General features: G+C 33.7%; 2 protein-coding genes across 3 annotated transcripts; one reads left to right on the forward strand and one right to left on the reverse strand.

Annotated features, from left to right (window-relative positions):
* Nucleotides 1-230: 230 nt before the first annotated feature.
* Nucleotides 231-1462, forward strand: LOC131054286 (NDR1/HIN1-like protein 3). The gene has a single exon (XM_057988766.2). It carries the CDS (start codon nt 530-532, stop codon nt 1163-1165), a length of 636 nt encoding a protein of 211 aa, XP_057844749.1. The 5' UTR covers nt 231-529; the 3' UTR covers nt 1166-1462.
* A 1207-nt stretch (nt 1463-2669) lies between these two features.
* On the reverse strand, nt 2670-19963 carry LOC131054274 (uncharacterized). Of its 2 annotated transcripts, none has more exons than XM_057988761.2 (7): nt 19427-19963; nt 17402-18262; nt 7099-7154; nt 6637-6870; nt 6138-6429; nt 3331-3527; nt 2670-3140 (listed from the first exon to the last, which is right to left on the reverse strand). In XM_057988761.2, the coding sequence occupies exons 2-7, from the start codon at nt 18239-18241 to the stop codon at nt 2987-2989; spliced, it is 1773 nt and encodes a 590-aa protein (XP_057844744.1). In that variant the 5' UTR covers nt 18242-18262; nt 19427-19963; the 3' UTR covers nt 2670-2986. The 2 variants fall into 2 exon arrangements, with proteins under 2 accessions (XP_057844744.1, XP_057844737.1); XM_057988754.2 differs by having other exon boundaries at nt 19498-19961.
* Nucleotides 19964-21525: the final 1562 nt, after the last annotated feature.

The following is a 21525-nucleotide window of genomic DNA, read 5'->3' on the forward strand; positions in this document are numbered from 1 at the left end:
GCTAGAAGAATCTAAGATAACAACCTTGAAAGAAATGAAATTACAGTGAGGGAAAGAGAATCTGGATTTACCAGTTTTGTTGGTTTCACACTATTCTTCCCTCTTCAACAAATTATCCATCCACTCACTTTGCTTTGAACAACACAGGAAGTCGTTTTACTTTGCTTTTCTTTAACGTATTGAACATGAACAGAAGGTTTTCATGCGACAAAGAAAGGGATAACACAGACAGAGGGATAGGAATTAACATGAAAAGAAAAAGCACCCATTATAATACTTGTGCAAGTGCGCTTTCCTATATTGTAAATTATTGTTTAAGACAGTACATGCCCCAAAAAAGACATGGGTTGTCCCTCTTGCACTCCTGGAATATCAGAATTGCTTTCAACTACGTAGTTATATAAATCCCATCTATTCAATGGTGGACATGCAGTTGTTTGTTGTTTGCTGTTAGAGATCTGATTGTTTTGACTGTTGCTGTTGTGTAAGAGATCTTACTGTTTTTAGCTCAAGGAAGTAGTAGACTTCAATGGCTGATTCAAACAAGAAGCCCCCTTCAATGTACAAAGAAGTAGTGGAAAGGTTTAGGAATCCAAGAAGGAAGAGAGACAGGATCATCTCATGCTTGTGTGCAACCTTTTTTGGTCTACTTGTCTTTGCTGCCATTTTCATCCTTATAACATGGCTTGTTCTGCAGCCCCACAGGCCTAGATATTATGTGGACTATGGCTCAGTATCTCTGCTCAATGTTGAAGGCAAAATACTGAATACAAAAATGACTTTCAATGTCACAAGCCGCAACCCCAACAAGAGAATTGGGATATATTATGATAAAATGGAAGGGTATGTCTATTATGGTGATCAGAGGATTGCAGGGGCTTATATTGCTCCCTTTTATCAAGGCCACAAGACTACTACCATTATAAAGCCTATTCTGACTGGGCATTATGTGCTCTTGAAGGATGATCTTTCTAAGGATCTGGTAATGGAGCATACTTCTGGGGCTGTGGATTTGAGGCTCAAGCTGTATGCTAAGCTTAGGTTCAAGGTGGGGAGCTGGAAGTCAAGGCACTATCATATGAGAGTTAAGTGTGATGTGTGGATGAAGGTCAGTGATAATAATGGGGGTACATTCTCTCCTAAAAGGTGCAATGTCTATTTTTGATCAATTTCCTATTGTTTATGTGAGTATTGTTTAGTTTTGGAGGAAACCCCAAGCCTTATATGTGTGGAGTGATAAGTAGAGAGTATATTCAGGTTTGTAATCCAATATCAAAGTAGTGGGGGAAAACGAATATGGTGGAGTTTTGTAGTTGGAGAGTGATTTGGAATGTTTTGTCATTCTGACGGAACTTCATATCCTTATAAGGTGTGATTTATTAATATTGTATATGTTATTTTATTTTTTGTGCTTTTATGCACATTGAAATAATTTCAATAATATATAATTTTTTATTTAAAATTTGTTATTTTTTACATTTCAATCTTTTGATATTTCTGTATTTATTAGTTTCTTATAAGTATTTGTTTAGAGGTGAATTAATTTGTATTTAATAACGAAGTTGTTTTCGGATTTATGTAGAAATATATAATTAATAATATGAATTGCATAAAATCATGAGGTAATGCATTATTTGTGATGTTTTATACTTGATCATGGTCAATTTGTAATTATGTTTTACTGAACATTAAATAACTAGAAGAACACGAAATAGTGTGGCCACATGATACCATTGAAAACCAAAGATTCAATGAATGAAGTCGAAGTAACGATACTGGCTCACCAAGGACTCTACTTATCTTTTGGTATCGATTTGCACTTTCCAATAAAATGGCTCTCGTATGCAATCTGTTATCATTTCTTTTGAGAAAAATTTTAACAGATTATTTAACAATCAAATTTTTAATTAGGCATATTCACGTGCGTATAAATTCAATTGCATAGTCTCTTAATTGGTTAAATTCCATTTGCTAATTGTTGAACCTTCTACCAATTGGCTAAACATCCATATGATCACTGTTCCCTTGGGAACATTTGCTAAGTTTGTTACTATGGAATTTTATGGAACTCAAGGGAAAAAAAATAGTTTATGTCCTGTTTTCCATTTAAAATTTAATATTATGTTCTTCTGTAATCTATCTTGGTTGATTTTTTCTATCACGTATCCTTTTCATCTGTTTAAACTTTAGGATGTAAAACACTTCCAGTGTTATTGCCAGATTTACACCTTAGTCCACATCCATTTTAGCGTATGAAAATGCCCAAATATAAGAACGCTTAACTTCAGATGAATTTTAATGTTCTCTAGACCAATATGGCCTGCAGGATCTACCAATGGGAGTATGATTGTTTCGGAGATTTTTCCTGAGTGTTCACTTTTAAAATAGATTTTCTGAGCATTGTTTGATTTTCTTGATCTCACGCTAGGAATATGCCAGGGCATTTTCTTTCAACTTCCTGTAATGTCGGTATATACACTGCAATGCTTGTCTTTTTATCACTGGAAATTCCAACTCGGCTGAAGTATATTCAGTGGTTAGGCGGATAGTTCAACAGGCCATCTTAAAGTCCTCTGCCCCAAATTGTAAATATGAGGTAATGGGTATAGTTTTACCAAGCCGAGATTAACAACAGCAGAAAAGATAAATTCAATATACAACACAAGCAATTAAAATACCAAATAAGTCATATATATTATAAATAGAAAAAGGCTCAGGGATGTAACCATGCTTTTATACAGCAGGAAAAATGCATGTACATGTTTTCGGAACATCTGTAGGTGTTAACCATAAAGATGTCTGTATTATTTCTTTAATTATATATTTATTGGAATTACAAGCATATGGACAAGGCAATACAATCAATAAAATCGCTTCTTTGAAGCAGATTTGTCGATATCATATGTGAAGCACAGACCGGTTCACGAGTAGGTGGTCTCTTCAAAAAACCAACACCTAACTTGCAGTAAAAAATGATATTAAGATACTACAAATTCAATGACCAATCATAGTTTTGATAAACAACATTGACTGGACCCTCGTTACTAAGAATGTGAGAGAGAAGGCCAACTTTCTTTGCATCTAAGTAATTCATGATCCAATTCAACATTTCACTTTCCTGCCCAAAATCAGCACTGTACCTGTCAATGTTAGATGGGATGACACCACGTTAGAATAATCATCACAATCACCTTGTAAAAAATGGACCAGCAAAGAATTCCACTAGAATAAACAGCATTTGGGAAAATCTTTAAAATGAATTCTATGGCTTACGAACTATAATGTCAAATGCATATTATGATGAAAGAAAACACAGAAAAAAGTTCCCACCATTTCAAAAGTTTGCTGAGATAGACAGTCCTCTTGTGTATATCAATGATAATTCCGTCACCCCGAAAAAAATCTTTGGTTGCAGATTTCAACTCTGCATCAACTCCTTCAGGTGAGTAGAAGCGCAATATAGGACTTGATTTTGATCCAGAGCACAATGCAAAAAGAGTTAAAATGTTTGCCTTAGGAAGAGCCACCTGCTTGCAGAACACCATGGATGTATTATCAAAGAATGTACCACTTGAATAACATTTATTATTAATAACCTTTAATGAGGCCATTTAAACTGGACCAAGAAGATCTTAAAAAGTAATACAAGTAAATTACTAAATCATTATCTTGGTCTGCCAATGCCTTTAAGAGACACGGACAAAACATATGAAAGTGGAAATCTATTCACAAATTTGCCGATGGCCCAATATTAATCCATCATTTACAAAGTGTTCAACCAAAATCAGACTTGCATGTTTCAACTTATTTTTTTGTCAATAAGTGGTTACTAAGATTCAGAAAGCATAATTCGAGATTACTGAAGCAAGTCAGGTTCATAATAATTCACAACATGTTTGAAACTGAATAGTATATTTCTTAACCTCTGAAACTGTAAGTAAATCTTTATTTCCATTCAAAGATAAAGAATATTACATAAAATGAATACAATGTATGTGATGTGTAGATATGACGTTAGAAGCCCTCAAGAGAATGTTGTTAAGTAGTAATTCCAAGAAAGCAAGGATGCGGATAAAAAATAAAATATGAAGCAAAGGGTCCTATCTTGGATGGTTTCTGATACTTTTGTTTAAGTTCAACGATAACTCTGGTTCTTTTTCATCCAGTGAATAGTCACCCAATTTTCCCACCCTCACCCCTCTTATATATCCTACTTACCCAATGTTACCAAAATTAGATGTTAAGATAATAGGCATCCAAGAAAGAGTCAATGGGCAGATCAAGGAGTTCAGCAGCCTCAAGAGTGAAATACAACCCATGAAAACAAAACCTAGAGTAAAGATACTCCATCTTCAAAATCAACTCATTACATTACTTATCCATCTAAAACCATGTTGTCTATGAGCTGAACAAGGCAATTCATGTAGAGGGATTCAGATTTAGATTCAACTGCCTATTAAAGAAATTAAGGGAGAGTAGCTCCTCAAATCCCGTATTTGTTAATGATTCTCAAGCGAAAATTCAAATGCTAAACTAACCTCAGTATCTGTGAAAGGCATTTTTTATGTTGCATAAGCCACTGAGGCAATCAAATGAGCACAAGAGCACATGAAATCACCAAATGACGGGATCCTTTTGGCATCATCGCCATAAAGATCTAGTACAACACCATACTAAAGGCCACCATATTGGCAGGGATGCTCAGGGTAAGATGAAGACAAACCAAAAATACATGACATTTGAGTTGGACAAGGAGAAATAAATTCTCCTAAATCTCATGAAGGCGACAAGAAACAATAGTTCTACCAGCGTCTGAAGACCAGAAAGCAGCATTAGAATAGAATAAGATCCAAGAATAACAAATAATGGAGACTGCTGGTCTGAGAAGAAAGTGGGGGAAATAATTGAGCTACTGAAAGAACATGAGGATCTCTTACCAAGATAATGTTTTGATGCTTATTGGATTTGTCACAAAACCAAAAATTCATTTATAATTGTCACGAAATATTGCCTATGGCTGAATTGAGAGTACCAAAAGAAATGTTTTCTAACAGCCGGTAACTCATGGTGAATTTCAAGTGAACCTATTTGCACCAACCACGACAATAAACATGTGCCCAAGGGTAGACACACCAAATGCTGGAAGTCAACCAAAAAAAGGTTAATAAATAGATTATTTATGACAAAGTGTAAAGAAGACTGTTAAAATCAAAGTAAGCATCAACTGAGCAATATATACTTCATCCACAGTGGAAATATTATAATGTGTGAAGAGTACTTGGGTGGCTTGTGCTACCCTTTGCCTTTCTCTTTGGGTAGTAGGCAGTTCCCTATCCTTTTTCGTCCAAGATACTGCTTACATCATTCTTAGCAAAGTGTTCAATCAACCTCATCTTAATTATTTAATATTTTAAAATATTTACATAGAAATAGGTGCAGATAAATTTTCTCTCTTGATGCTTTTGATTGTTTCCCTCTGCCAGCAATATTGATCTCCCTCTCTGAAAATCTTCCACTGCCTAGTTGAAACCTAAAAGGGTTAGAAATGTCATATTGAAATTACTCCTCCATTGATCTTATTGGAATTAGGTATTTCACGGTATCCGGCTGTGTTGTCAGACAAAAATTCTCCATGCATGTCGATGGACTGCATTCACTTTACAGTTCCTTCCTTGTTTTGAGCAAAGCATTAAAAATCAGCAAGTTTGTCAGAAACTCTTGACAGTTGTACTTAGTCAAGTCACACACAACAAGCCAAAAATGTTTGAATCACAAGTTTAGCCAAGTTGATGAACAACTCCACAAATTTTTTGGCTAGTTAAACAGTTTTCAGTGAGTATAATGAGTTTTGGAGAACAAAAAACTTGATGTTGGCACAATGAGATTTTGGAAAAGTTTTTTTTAAAATTTGTGTAGTTATCTAGCTTTCATCCTAACTGTGAGGTCCAAGACCAAAAGAGGTCATCAAGTCAGTGAGGTTCAAGACCAAAACATTATCTTGGTAAGAGATCCTCGTGTTCTTTCGAAGTTAATATAGTTAACCAAAAGAGCTTCAAATTATATTGCAATTTTTAAGGGAAAGAAACAAAACCTTTGTTAAGAAAATGACAGAGAACGTGAACTTTGAAAGAACTCACCTGAAGTCGCTTATCACCATTCTTGAAAGGTTTCACTAGACCGTAGGGTGCTCTTTGGTTTGCACGAAGAATTCCATTTTGAATTTCTGATAGTGAATATGGGTACCCCCCAATCAAGTACAAGAATTCATTGAAAAATTCTTTTCTTTCCAATATCCCATCTGGATACCCTTTATGTATAGTGGCATGAATCACCATAGAATTATATATGTTCAGAAAAAAAGCAAGTCTTTCTGCCTTCGTGAGTGCAAGAACATTCACACGTTGCAGGTCTTGAACAACATTCAAATATCTGTAAAATATGACAAAAAGAAAAGAAACAATCAATCCTACTAGGGAGTACACAACGTTCAATTTATAAAGATGTTACTTACTAATTCGTAAGAATAAACTATATAAGTATTATCCAAAATGACATGCTTTCAAAAAGTAAAGGTTTCCATTAAGAAATAAAGGTGTGAAAATACTAACTCCGTAAAAAATATAATATAAAAATCACCTTCTGAATTCCTCACTTGAGCGAATTCCCTGATAATTGACATGACATACATCATCTGAGACAAAAGTCTCGAGTATTGCAGTCATTATTTTCCTTATTTTTTCTGCTACCAGTGCAGCTGGTTTTGGTTCTTTGTCATTTGTAAAACCCCGAAAATTAAAACACTTAGTGGAAACAACCGGATCATGTTCTAGAAACCGATATAAATGTTTTCCATCTTCAAATTCATTTTCACTGAAAACGAACACAACAGGGGCAAATGTCAGGCACAAATGAATGTCTATATGCACAATGTGAAAAATAATTGTTAGAAACTGCAGATTACTTTAATTGTCTGAATTTCCTTTAATAGAATAAGTTTTTATTTTTTTATTTTTCAAAGCTATTAAACTCTACCGAGTAAAAATGTTACAAATTGAGAATTCAGAATGCTTAGAAATAATATAAATGAGAGGAGCTTACTGTGACAAATGATAGAAGAAATTCTTTCTTGCAATCGCTTTACCTATTTCAACAGCCTGCAGAACCATTATTATTATTATAGTACACACCAGATGTAGAAATGCAGAATTGTTTTGACAATACAAGTCAATATCCGGCAATGAAGTAATACTAGTATATCTATATTCTTAAAAAAATATACATAAAATAATGTCGAGAGCTATCAAATAATTGTCTTGCATGTTTATTAGTTGTCAAGAAGGACATGGAGCTGAATAATGCTGCACTCTTTCATTCTCATTAAAGATGTAACAATTTCATATGCTTAGAGACAAGTGGCAATGATTCTATTTTTTTCAAAGTAATAAAATAATACTTATAGAGAAACTGAAACATTTACCTGTCATTTACACGTCAAATTTATTCAAAAACAATTTTTTGTTTACGGATATTTGTATGTCATTGGAGATGCCTCTCAGCATAATAAATATGAAATATCACCATATCATTATAACAAAATTTGATAATTAAATATCTAGATTATGTTAATACACATAAGCACAATCCACCTTAATGCAGGCATGCCTGTTCATGCCTGTTCAAACTTTACGATTACAGTTTACACTTTACACCCTCTATTTTTTTTCTTATCGATTTTGCAATGCTACATCGGCAGACTTTAACTATACTAAAAGTAATGTTTTCAAACTAATTTTAATGCTAAACTCTTGTCCTGTAGTTTTTTATAAGAATAATGTTATGCTAGTAAAGTTCATTAGGTTTTAATCTGGGTATTATATTGCAAATGAATAGGTGTGACCCCAAATTAAAGTTGATTCCCTGTTAATGTTTTTTGGTGGATATTGCAAAGGAATTGACTTCTAATGAATTGGAATCTGACAAAGGTATGATGAGTTCGCTGGCTTCTCAGCTAATGATAAGTGTTGTGAAATAAATGGGAAGGCAGCACACTCTCAAATAACTTGTGAGCTTGTTTACCTGTACAGAAAATACTTTGTTAATGATAATTACATATTTTCATATTGTTCAATTAAACAACCGGTAGAATTTGTTGTTTCTATGATAGCTGATCAAATGCATGGTTACCCTTGTCTAGTGTTATGGGATAAATTTTCTGCCTTATATCCTTCCATGTCAAAAATCTTAGCAAAATTCTCCACATTGGGTAACCTAAATAATCTCCAATCCCTGTCAAAGTTCATACTTTTCAGGACGAAATTAAAATTATTGTAATGCAATGGTAAAATTCCTGAAGCCCTCGATTAGCCTAAGACATAATATTTACAATCCATTGTAAGTCACTTTAAGGTCTTCAAAATTATGAGTTTGAACAAGTAGAATCCATTTCTTAACTTGTACTTATTCGACAAACAAATTAATTCACTTCTCCACAATTTGCCACATGAGACCTTTCCCTTCATAATATTTTAGACTGAATAAAAGTTCAAATTTGCAAGTTGATGTAACTGACAGGAGGAAATAGAGCAAAGAAATGGACAACCCAATCAAACCAGAATTATCAATTATATGATGATAATATTGTTTGTTGTCCATCAAAGACTCACAGGATCTATCAGACCTACCAAATGGAAGTATTATTTATGTTTTATATATTATTAATATAATTGAGCATCTCAAAAATAAACTCTTGATCTGTGATAGAGCATTAAACCCAGTAGTTTTACGACGAAAGGAAGACAGGGCCTAGATCATTTCCTTGTGAATCTCCTAATGTTTAGTGCCAAACAAAGAACATAATAAGTGGCAGTCAGTCATAGATTGTCAGTCTCAACAAAATCACTGTGAAGAACCACTACCTGCTTCCCAAGATCAACGATTTTTTGGATTAGATTTATAATGCCAAATACGTCACAAAGCTTAACTTGACTTCTGAATGATAACCAGGTCTCCATGGATACCCATGATGTCTAAAAGGCTTCTTTCAAGACCAAGTTTAGGATCTAAAAGTGGTCAATATTTTTTACCTCACCAACACACCAAACACATTCACAAGCATTATAAATCATAGTTTGTTGCCTCACAATGGAAATTATGTTGTTTTCTATCTAGATGGCATCCCAGTCTATAAGAAGACACAGGATGACCACCCATTCCATGTGCAAATATTGAGATGATCATGGAGTACTTGTGGATCTAAATTAGATGGTTCTTCAACAGTGCCCCACTCCAACCAGTCTTTCATTTAGAAGTGTTTTCCGGAGGTATGAACATGATGCAGGAGTAACTAAGGGAGTAGAGAAATGTCACATCACCCAAAGAGAGTTTCCTTCCTTTTTTGTTTGTAAGTGTGCATTGTGAATTTTGGTTGGCAGTGTAGTGTTTTAGACTTTAGTGTTTAGAAACCTGAAGAATCAAAAACATTAACACAAAGACCAGAGGTTGAGATAGTGAGGCTGCATTTGCACACATGTTGAAGCAGATCCTTACCTTTTGGACAGAAGTGTGGAATGCTGCAGAACTGCACATCATAGAGCATCTCGCTTGGGTGTCACATGTTGCATGTAAGCTTGGAGAGGCCAGGGAGGATATGATTCACGCCTTGGAATCTGGCTAAGTGAATAACCATACGGAGGCCAATAGGTGGATAAGAGCTGCCAGTTATGTCAAATGGTGCAGCATGTTAGATGCATGTGAGTCGCAAGCAGAGGCATTCTGAAAGCAATCAAAGAATCGACAGGCAAGCAGATGGAAGTCAAAGCATCATAGGATCTTGAAGCTTTAGATACAAATCTGAAGCACAGAAGAGACTTTTCTAACCCAACACCTGTGGGGAAGCTAAAACGTCACAGTGTCAGCTTTAAAAGCAGTTCAGTATCTTCAGAATAGGCTGCTGAAGTTGGCGCAAAAGTCCTGGGAAAGTCGTTGCTGAAAGTCCAAAATTCAAGAACATGAGAATTCTATGTAGGCATTTTACATTCGGGGACCATATCTAAGAAGGCTATCACCGATAAAGTTGTGGACCTTCTCATCTGCCCTTCTTTAGTAGTACTGTTTAGTGCATAGCCTATGACAAGGGGAAAGATCTCTACTTCAGACATCCCTAATTTTATACAGCTATTGATGTTTGTTAGCAGTTCACAATGATCAATCAAATACCTTTCCTTAAATACAATTTTAAAAGATGAAATGTTATGGAAGTTCTCTGTGAATCTGCATCCTAATAAGTGTAGATTGGCGTCTGAACCTCAGCCTCCCAAATTTAAATTCGCCTATCATGGGTTGAAAATTGGGAAGATTCAGAAATGCAGAAAAAGCGCAGATATTAACCCTATAGTCATGTACTGTACCGATTTTTGGACAGCACTATAGACGTGCAGCAACTCGGTCAAAATAGAACACCAACAAATACAATCTAACGGAGATGGAACTGAATGCATTTAAACTTGAGTATTTCAAGCCAGAGTTTGGCATGTTTTATCCGACACCCATATCATCCCCTATTTAACAATCACTAATGGCATTGTGGATCATAACCAACATGGCAAGCAACATGTAAAACTTCCTTAGTCATTTAAGACAACAGATGAGAAGCAAAGAATTATACAAGCTGCAGTAGAACAGAACCAAATCAATTTAGGAAGGAACTCATATTCTCAGTATGTTCATAAATTCTTCTAGCTAGAGGGTAACATTAGAAATTCTTACCTTGGGTTAGCAATGCAAGTTTATTCTACGAGGTGCGCCATAAACAATACACGTTTTCATGAATAATCCATTTCGATTATGGCTGGTCAGGGACTTGAGGATCCATCCTGGCATGTTTAGAATTACAAACTGAAGGTTTTGATTATTTCTGTTTAGTTTCGGAGAGAAGGGTTCAACTTCGACGGCCATTTTTCTCCTTTAGAATATCATCCTCATGCACCATTCTCCTTAGAAAAACATTGAAATTTTATATATCACTTGTATTTTAGTTTTACTATTGTGTCTTATTGTAGAGCTTTGAACAAATGATTTTATGTTCGAAGTTTTAGTTTGAACGATTCAATTTTAAATCATTTGTGAGAGTATGAATTCCAATTTTTTTTCTCTAAAAAAGTATTATTTTATAATTAAGAGAAGCTTTGTTTTCTAATTTTTTTTTTTATTATAGAGTTAAAAAGGAGCTTTCAAATGTTTTATATAAGAACGAGTTTGATAGAATCATTAAGATTTTTAAATAGAAAGGTACGAGGGAATTTGGGCTTAAAGAGGACTCTTAAGTAGTTGTGATTAATATTTTTTTTGTTTATTTAGGGATTTTATATTTTTAATACAAAATAGACTTTTAGAGTTTTTCTATTGGAAACTTTATTTTTTATATTTTTGAAAGGCCTTAACCTCACTTGATGTGCATATTTTGCTCTTTTATCCACTAATTTTGCATGCACTTTCAGCCCTATCATAAATATGATATTCTAATGTTAAAAGGACCTACTTTGCATAAAATGATGATCATTCTTTAGTTTTTCTAGACCTAAAGGTCCAAGCTTATTATAAAGTATATTCCACCATCTAAGGTCAAATAACATATGTGATCATATCTTCTAGAAAAAAAACATGCTTACAATTTGGTCCTCATAATTCTTGCATGTTTCTTATTTATTCTAAGTAAATCCTTTTTGTCTAATTTGATTGATATTCATCAATGTACATGCCAAAATAGTAGATTAAGCACCAAGGATGTTATATTTAAGGACGAGCCCTATGACAATCATTATCTAAATGGAAGAGATTGCCAATCATATCAAATCATATTGAAGCATTATCAATTAGCAATATTTAAGCATTGCGTCAATCATTGACAGATACTACACCTAAGCATTTTGCATTAATCATTGACAAATACTACACCTAGGCATTTTGCATGATGTGTCTTTTTGTGTCTATGAAATCAACCCTAAGGGTTTTGCTTAAATTTCATAAATTTATATACTTTGACCCTCTTATATAAAACCCTCAAAATATCTTCACGAGTGTGCATGTTTCAAAAGTTCATGACATCAAAGGATGCAATCACAATCATATGAATAGAATTTTGCCAGTGTAGTAATGAATCGCAATCAATAGCATCCAAATATAAAGTAGATGTTAGAGATGTTAAGCATGAGAATTACCATGATTAGCATCTTTATCTACCTAAAATGTTCCCTCACCTTCTACAAGTCAAATACAATTATATGTACAACTATATACAATTATTTCAATCAAGAATGGCTATAGAATTATTTAGTTTCATAAACAATGTCCATTTTTCTCCTAACTTATTATTTTGATAGTGTAGAATTATGTTGTTTTAAGTGTTTGAATTTGAATTCATTTTAACTAAATGTGGGATTTTTTAGCTACTATTGTTCTAGGAGAACAAATATGTGTGAGGAGTTATGTTGTCTTGTGGATGTTAATATTTGTGGTTTTGTTCTTTCTTAGTCTATCTAAATGATTAGAGTTAAAGATTGACTAGTTGATGGTGTGCTTGGATCACTCCATCAAACCAAATATCCAAGAGATTAATATGTGTATAAAGTTTATGTTCCTATGAGGTTCCATTGAATTATGAATTTTTTCTCGAGATTATTTTCTAATTAAATGGTTTTCATGTTCAATTTAGATTTCTTCTTAGCACTCTATGCTAAAAAAGTTTAGGCAGCAAAAATGAAATTTTTATGCAAGGGGCCCATGAACTTACATGAATATAAGAAAGAGTGTGATCCATTCTACCTCTATTTTTTTGTCAAAGCTTTTAGGGATCTTATATTTAAATGGGAGCCCCATGAACTTACATACATAAAAAGGGAAAGAGGGTGATTTATTCTCCCTCCAACGAAAGTGCTTCGAATGTTAAGTAAATGCACATGGTGTCACAAGAAGATAAAAATATCCTACTTTAATGGGGGAAAGTGACTCTTCTCTTAGAAAAAATCCTTATGTTTGGAGGAAAAATATTGAACTTTAATTTTTTAACACATTTTTTACATTTCTATGTTTTCCATTGTTACATGGGTCCAATCTTACAATTAAAATAGGAGTGGAGACCCCTTCCATGGGATCACACTCTAAGTAAAATAATAATAATGAAAATTGTTAGAAAATAAAATAATGGTCAATGATGTAGTGTTCTACAACCCACTATTGCCAAACTATTATCGTACTAGACTTTGGTAGGATATTTTATATTCCTTGCACCTTCGTTGTCAAGAATACTTAGAAATCCTCAGAGCCTATCAAATCGTAGCTTGTTTGGAAAGAGGATAAGCTTCATACATAGATTCACCCACTCTTTATGGGGGTTTCTTATTATTGAATCCTATATTGTTTTGTTTGTAAAGATGTGTTGGATTAAAGCATTTTATACTTCTTCAAGAAAGTGCACTATTATTGAATTTTTCAACTTGTGCATTAGAAATTGGTATATGTACCCTAATCTAATAACTAAATTGAATCTTACTAGTAGGGAATTTGAGCCCTTTAGTGAGACTCAAACATATCTCTCTAATGTTTTGCTTTATGAGATAGGTTTGAAATCTTCTCTAGGAGACACCCTTTAACATTAAACCTATCTTGGTTATCAATGACACTTTAAGTGTTTTGAGATTGCTAAGAAAGCTACATTTGAACCTAAAAAGCTCATCTTCTTGGTGTACCATATACCAAGGATTTTTCTACAGATGGACTCCTTCATATGGGCATTTTGAATCATCTTTGTTTGACATGTGGCTAGCATGTATTAATCAAACGTTTATTCTATGTTTGTAGTCATCCCCAATAAAATTAGGATTGAACTCATTGTTTCTTCAACCCTTTTAGGCCTAAAATTTTCAATTTGAAATATTTCTTCGACACAAGAGTATACCTTATTTCCTACAAAATACATAGCTTTCTTTCACATTGGAATTCTCTTGTGACTTTCAAAGATAGAAATTCTATAATATTTGAAAAAAAAAAAAAACTATTATTTTTTAGTTATTGATAAGGCTTTTGTTATCTCTAATTTCATGTTTCAAACATAAATGCATGTTGAGAAAATGTTGCTAGATATGAAGCTACTCCCTTGATGATTGAGGTAACACCCCATTGCTATTAGTCGAGCCCCTCATGTTCACTACATCACAACTCCTCCAATACACAAAAAAGTGATCAAGGTAATTCTTGATGTTACTCTCATAATGACTCAACCTTCTCTCTAATGTTGTACAAGAACTCTTGACTTGCCATATAAATATAAGCTATAGAAGTTGGCTTTCTCCTTTCAAAGATGGGTGTGACAATTGCACTCTCCTCATACAAAGAAATTCTTCATTTTTAAGCCTTATTATCTTATTGACTCACTCTCAATAGTAGTAAACTAAGGAGGAAAAAGGAAAGAATAGAGAAGATATATAAAGAAAATGTAGGCCTTTAGCTGGCATTGTTGACTTAATTAGTAGTAATAAGTTAAGCAATACAACTACAGATCTTATTATTCCTCCTACGAGCTCTACAACATCATTGGCTTAAGTTATTGTGGTTTTCAAGTTGTATATGAAATGGTGGCACTTTTTTACATCTTATAGTTAAGCTATATAGATATGAATTTTAAATATGGAATTTAACTTTTTTCTACCAATTTTATCATTCAATTTATTATATTAATATTTAAAAAAAAATTTAAATATGATAAATCTTTCAATTAATCATTCATAGCATAGTGTGATGATTTAATTATGGCATTGTTGTAGCCACCAAGGTTCAAACCTTTGTTGTGTCATTGTGATCACATGCATTGTTCTTTCACTAATCCATTGTGCTCATGGGTTTGAACCTTCACATTGCAGTTGTTAACATTCTTACTGGTGACTTCGTGTTCCAGACCCTGGTAGACCTAGTGTGTTCCTAAGCTTTGTGCCTATGGTAGACTATTATGCTTATAGATTTGCACTATTCACATCAATATGGTGTGTTCATGTCAAGTGATGTCCCTCATTTACGACCTCACTTAACTCAAACCAAGATTAAAATTCTCATATTATCAATAACAAATAATAATTATACATTTTCAATTATAAAAAGTAAATAATACATTAAGAGAATTATTTTTTAATATAATGACCACTTGTACAAATAAAATTATTTTAAAACCCATAATCTAATGTTTTTCTAATTATTTTCCAACTATTATTTAATTTAATTATTTTTCAACAATTTATTCAATTAAAACTTCTATATCATTTTCGAGGGAATATTTTTTTATTGAGCATAAAATTTGTCTATTTTCTCAACTAGTTTTTAATCAAAACTTTTATAATATTTTCCCTCATAACAATCGTCTAAATTATTAAAAAAACGAATACAATTGTCGGAAATTCCCTAACCAATAAAAGTTTATATGACTGTTGACTTTATTTCATTTTCTTTCAAATCTACACGGCAGGGCTAACTTTGTCATAGTTTGACTTTAGTTATAAAATAAAAAGGCAAGTTTCTTCCCCGTTTAAACAGCGTTGAAAATATCAACACTTGGACACGTGTGGGTTTAAAAATATTTGGCCGGTGAAGTTTGGAATTTTATTTACTTTTAAATAAGTGCTTTTATTTTATTGATTTTGTAAGGGGGTGGGGTTGACATTGTCCCCACCAACAGAATTTTGACGGAATAGTATAATAGATTAATGCTATAGTATAATAGATTATAGATCCTGAAAATAAAATTATAAAATGATCAAATTATCAAATTTTAAAAAAGAGAGTTGAATTTGATAAAATAATATATTACATGTCATTAGGTTTCAAATTAAATAAAAAATTTTAAAAAATTGCAAAATAATGGAATAGATGCCATGATCATTAAAAGATCTAATTAAAAACAAAGTTCATAGAATAGTGCTCTAGATTTTATGATTGCAAAAAAAACATTGCATCAAATCGTCTAATTATAAAGACAAATTTGATAAAATAATGCACCAAATGTTATGAGTGCAAAAATAACATTATAAGATGTTTCAAGACATCCAATAGAAAAAGATGAATTTGACAAAATGGAGCACTAAATGTCATAATTGTAGAAATAGCATCATAACACATAACAAATCTTCCAATTGAATAAAAGTAAATCTAGTGAAATGGTGCATTAAAGGCCATGATAGCAAAAATAGCATTGAAAAATGTTTAAAATCTTCTAATAGAAAAAGGCACATTTGGTGGAATAGTGTATTGGATGCTACAATTGCAAAAACAACACTATCAGAGATTTCAAATCCTCCAATAAAAAATAAGGCAAATTTGGCATAATGGTTCACCAAATATCATGATTACAAAATAGTATTATGTGATGATTAAGAGTGGTTTTGGATTTAATTATGTAGTATTTAGATCACCTTATGATAGGAAAAGTTGTCATTTATTCAAAAAGCTACTACAGAATTAAATCCAAAAACACTCTTAATCATAATGTTGTAAGATGTTTCATACAAAAAGGCTTATACAGCAAGCACATTATGGTCAATTTACGAGCAATTTAAGTACAAACCCAAGGCACTGTTTAAATCACTGACACACTTGTAGTTAACATGTCAATATTTACTCGAGGTCTCCACGTAAATTAAAATCATGTGACACTTTATGTTTAAGGTGCCTACCATTTACTCAAGAATCCTCAAATCTCTATATAAAATGTAAACGCAAACATAAATAACTAGTACATTGTAGTTAACATACTCACTATTTGGTAAGTAGGAGATATTTTCCACAATGAGTCAAATTATGATATTGTTATTAGGATTCAACTCTCTAGTTTTCGAGTCAATCTCATTGATGCATGTTTCTTGAGTAGTGGTTCACAAGAACCCATCTTTCATGAGAATGAATGGTTCACTTAGCGATAATCATGAGAATGAATGACATTTGACACTAATGAACCACTTATGAAACATGGGTCAATAAGTAACACCAAGTGTATCATTCATTCTCATGTGAAACGAATTCTTGTAAACCACTACTCATGAAACATGAGTCAATAAGTAATATCAAGTGTATCTTTCATTCTCGTAATAACACCAAGTGAACCGCTACTCATAAACATAAATCAATAAATTAGATTCACTACAAAATACCATAAAAAAAACTGTGAACAAACTTCTGATTTAAACTACACTCAACAATCCATTATCAAGAAGAAGAAAAACGTAAAAAGCAAAAAATATACAGATAAACCAGAAACTTCAAAAACCTAGGAGGAAAAAATAGACAGATAAACCAGAAACTTGAACGCAATGTAAAACTGTTTCAAATCCAGATACATTTGAAAGGAATTGATTTGATCACTTACCTTCTTCCTTCCACAATCGAGCTCGTCGATGAGAATCTCCACTGCATCTCCGCCGGTAAAGCAATTGTTGAGCAGGCGCAGATTGAAGAAGCGGTCATGGATGGGCATTCTATGGCGGAGCACTTTCACCATTTTCAACAGCTCGTCATCTGTCTCCTCCTCCACATCATCATCAAAGCCATAGACGGGCACAGCCGGAGCAGAGGCAGGGCACCTCTTCTCCACCACACTCCTCAGCCGCTTCTCAAATTCCCCGCTATTCCTCAATGAATTTAGGGCAACAATACCTCCAAAGAGCTGTTCGTTGAAGAAAATCTGAGGCACAGCGAGACTGCCGGCCTTTTCCTGCAACTCAGCCTGGCGGAGAGGATAAACATCGATGTTAATTTCCACAAATTTGAGGCGCCGTTCTCTGAAAAATGACCTAACGGCACGGCATTCGCGGCAGCTGGACCGAGAAAATAAGGTTATTCTGCCCTTCATTTCTTCCCCTTCTTCGTCTTCGTTCATTTGAATTAGGGGAGGCCTCTTTGTGCTGTTGGATTTCGATTTGCTTTTCTCTTTTTCATCCTCTTCGGAGTCGTCTGAGTTGGACTGGAAGGAAAGCCTGCGCAGAGCGCTGGATACACTGTGCCCTCGCTCTAGGATGAATTTTTTGACCGCCGGCAGATTTATTTTTGGATTGTTCTTGTTGTTCTCGTCCTCCTCTGTGATGAATATTATCGGCAGCTTTTCATCGAAATTGAGAAGAATTTCCTTGGTTTCGGCTTCTGTGTGCTTCGTTTCTACTTTTTCCTCTTTGCCGGCCATGTATTGGCTGAGCACCTCCTCTGAGCCCATGGTATTTCACAGAATGAGGATCTGCAAGAAACAAAGTAAGGATTAAGATTTCGTATAAACGTTTAAAAATCGCTGAGGAAACTAAAGAAATTTAGGAGAATGAAAAAATTCAAATGATCAAAGCAGTTTTGATCCAAATTTACAAATTTATGAAATTAATTGATATCACACAAAGCAGTTTTGATCCAAATTTACAAATTTATGAAATTAATTGATATCAAACAAAGCAGTTTTGATCCAAATTTACAAGTTTATGTTAAATAATTCGTATCACATCTCTACCATTACAAATTTAGATTATATCATGATAAATAAACATACTGTTAAACAAATCTCACTTCAAATTTTGGTCAGGTCATATCGGTCCCTCTTCCTGCAAATATCTTATCAACAGAAAGACTGGATGGTTGCCGCAAATTCTTCATCTTTATTCTAAAAAAATCTAGTAGTTGACTATTATGGCTCGCTTATGAATCTTAGAAAGGAGCTCTGAACACGCCAAATTAATCGGTTTTTTCACTAAAATTGAAATTGCAGTTTGCAGAGTATTTAAGTTCTTTCCATACTCTCAACCTCTTCACAGAAAACAGAACTTCAATAAAAAAAAACCAGAGAGGCTTCTAATTTAAGAAAACCGACTCCCAAAACAGTAGTCAAACTTAATAGCAAGAAAACCAAACTTCTGCCTATTGCTGAGTTGCTATCACTATTTCTTTTTCTAATACTGAATCACCATTCAAGCTCTTCCTATATTTTCAACCTCTTCAAACAAACCAGATTATAAAAACAGTGGGGCTTCTAATTTGAAAACCAGCCCCTCAAGAAACAGCAATCAGACTTAATCAAACTTCTCTCTATTGCTGAATCCTTATTGGAGACCTATCCAAACTTCTGCCTATTTCTGAGTTATTTATTTATCATTACTTCTGGCAAAATTCAAACAAGCCAGATTTTAAAAAAAAAAGGGGCTTCTAATTGGAAAACCAGCCCCTCAAAAAACAGCAGTCAGACTTAATCAAACTTCTCTCTATTGCTGAGTCCTTATTGGGGACCTATCCTCTGATCATCAATCACTCTGATTGAAAATAGCAAAACTGTTCATCAAAATATACAATTCATCACAATTTTTCCCAGAAAATATACCAACTCATTCACATCAACCATGAAAACATGGTAAACAAGGACCTTAATTAAAACACAGAGGATGAAAAACAGCAGCTGTATGCTTAATTCTTGAAACTGTGATCTGAATCAACCTCTTAAAAGCAGCAGCGCCGACCCAATCAAGAGCTTATTCTCCCCTGTTGCTCGTTTACAGATATTCACTTGGGCATTGGCGCACTGGTTTGAAAGGCCTGCTGTTTTAGACGTTTGGATTCCAATTGAGAGGCTCTTATATTGCATTAAGGGATTTGAAAGTTTCAGAGAATTATGGAAGGCCGGGCAAATAGGGGTTTGAAGCTGACCGAGTATTCAACTGGGGTTGTGGGGTGGGTTTTAACGCGTCTTCTTCCTTTTGGCGTAGAATGCATCGATGCTTCTGATGCGTCTTTGTTTGAATTGATCAATTTATTATCGGTGGAGTGACGTTCACGGGGATTTAAGTAGGAGAAACCAAAATTGGGGGACATTGTCAATCAATGGCGATTGGCACAGGGAAGCTCTTACAAATTCAACGGCACCGTCAATTTGGCCGGTTTTCACGTCAAAAGACTTTGATCTCCACAAGTAAAATTTTATATTTGTGGGGATAATTTGGGCCATTTCTAAGATGATGGTGCGTGATACCAATTCTCGAAGGTTTTTATTTTTCAAATCGTGATTGGATTAGGTTTCTCTTTCAAGTGATCTTGACATAACAGATCTTTTGTTTGTAATAGCTTAGTAAAGAGACTTCTAAAAGATGTATATTTACTCAATGAAAGGTAGCGATCATATTGATATTGATATTTATATAACTTGATTAAATGTACTAGAAGGAGAGAATAGTTATCACTAACTACAATTCTTCACTAGGCTTGATAGCTAAGTATTGAAAAAGGAAAGGTAAATAGTTTATATAATTTGATTGCTTGGGTTTCTATTAATGTTTATGTATTTGATAATAGTTTGGAAAGAATGGTATTATGGAGATAGTCAACTAACAATTTGTCCCTTTTTAATTAGTTGACATGCAACAATCAAAATGTCAATCAATGAGTGCCTCTCCTTCATTTTTCCACCTCCAGTTTGCTCATTTTGCTCTAAAAAAGAGTCTATAAAACATGATTTTTGGTTTTGTGCATATGCCTACCAACTATGGCACTTCTTGTTTGTCACCCTCCCAACTCTTTCATGGTCTTGGAAAACTGCACTTCTTGGACTTTCCTCTCGCCACAATGTAATCACCCAATCTTTGAGGCAAGTCATTATTAACTTCATCTAGAGGTTAAGATACCTAGTTGTTTTTTCTCAGTCCTTTTTTCCCCTTCAAATTGAAGTCCAAATGATTGTTCAAGCTTGACCTTTCATATTAACATTCTACAAAAGGCTCCTTAGTTAAACTCAACTCATATTGGAACTTTACATAACATTCAAGCTCAAATTAAGAAGTATCAAGAGAATTGTAGCAATCCAATTCCGAAGACAATGCCAATTGTTGGCCTAGTGACAATAGTGTGCATACTTATTGAGGTTGATTGGATCTACAAAGGTTTTTGGATCCTTGTTCCTGCTTGCAAGAAGATGTTGTTGTTGTTCTTTTTTGCTTGTTGTAGCTGCTATAATGTTTTCAATAGCTGATTTTATGTTGTTGCTATGCATGATCTTGTTGCTTTGCAACATCCTGTTGCTTTGTAGTTGTATATGTTACTAGTCTATAAGAAAACGTTTGCATTGTTGCCTATTGTTGTTTTCTGTTCAACAGTTGAACAACAAAAAATTTAGCTTTTTAATCTTGTAATTTCTTTTTCTTTATCCAATTAAAAAAAAGTTTAATATAGTTGAATCTCTCAAAAATGAAAAGGGTGCTTCCTTAATGCATTAATGTGTTGAGAAATGTGAAACTTGGTTCTATTTTAAATGTCATGCCATATATTTTGGTGGTAATCTCACATCTTGTGTATTGTCCCTCCTTGACATACTCTTCTTTTGATGCATTGTTAGGCATTTATGGATATGTTTAGACTCATCTATGATACTCTTGGTAGTTGATTATGGTTTTGATTATGTTTTGATGATAAACATTTCATGTGACAGATGATACATTATGTTTTATGTGGATGATGATATATACTCAGTACTAT

This window comes from Cryptomeria japonica, chromosome 4 (assembly GCF_030272615.1).
Source record: "Cryptomeria japonica chromosome 4, Sugi_1.0, whole genome shotgun sequence".
In the NCBI taxonomy this organism is placed as follows: Eukaryota; Viridiplantae; Streptophyta; class Pinopsida; order Cupressales; family Cupressaceae; genus Cryptomeria; species Cryptomeria japonica.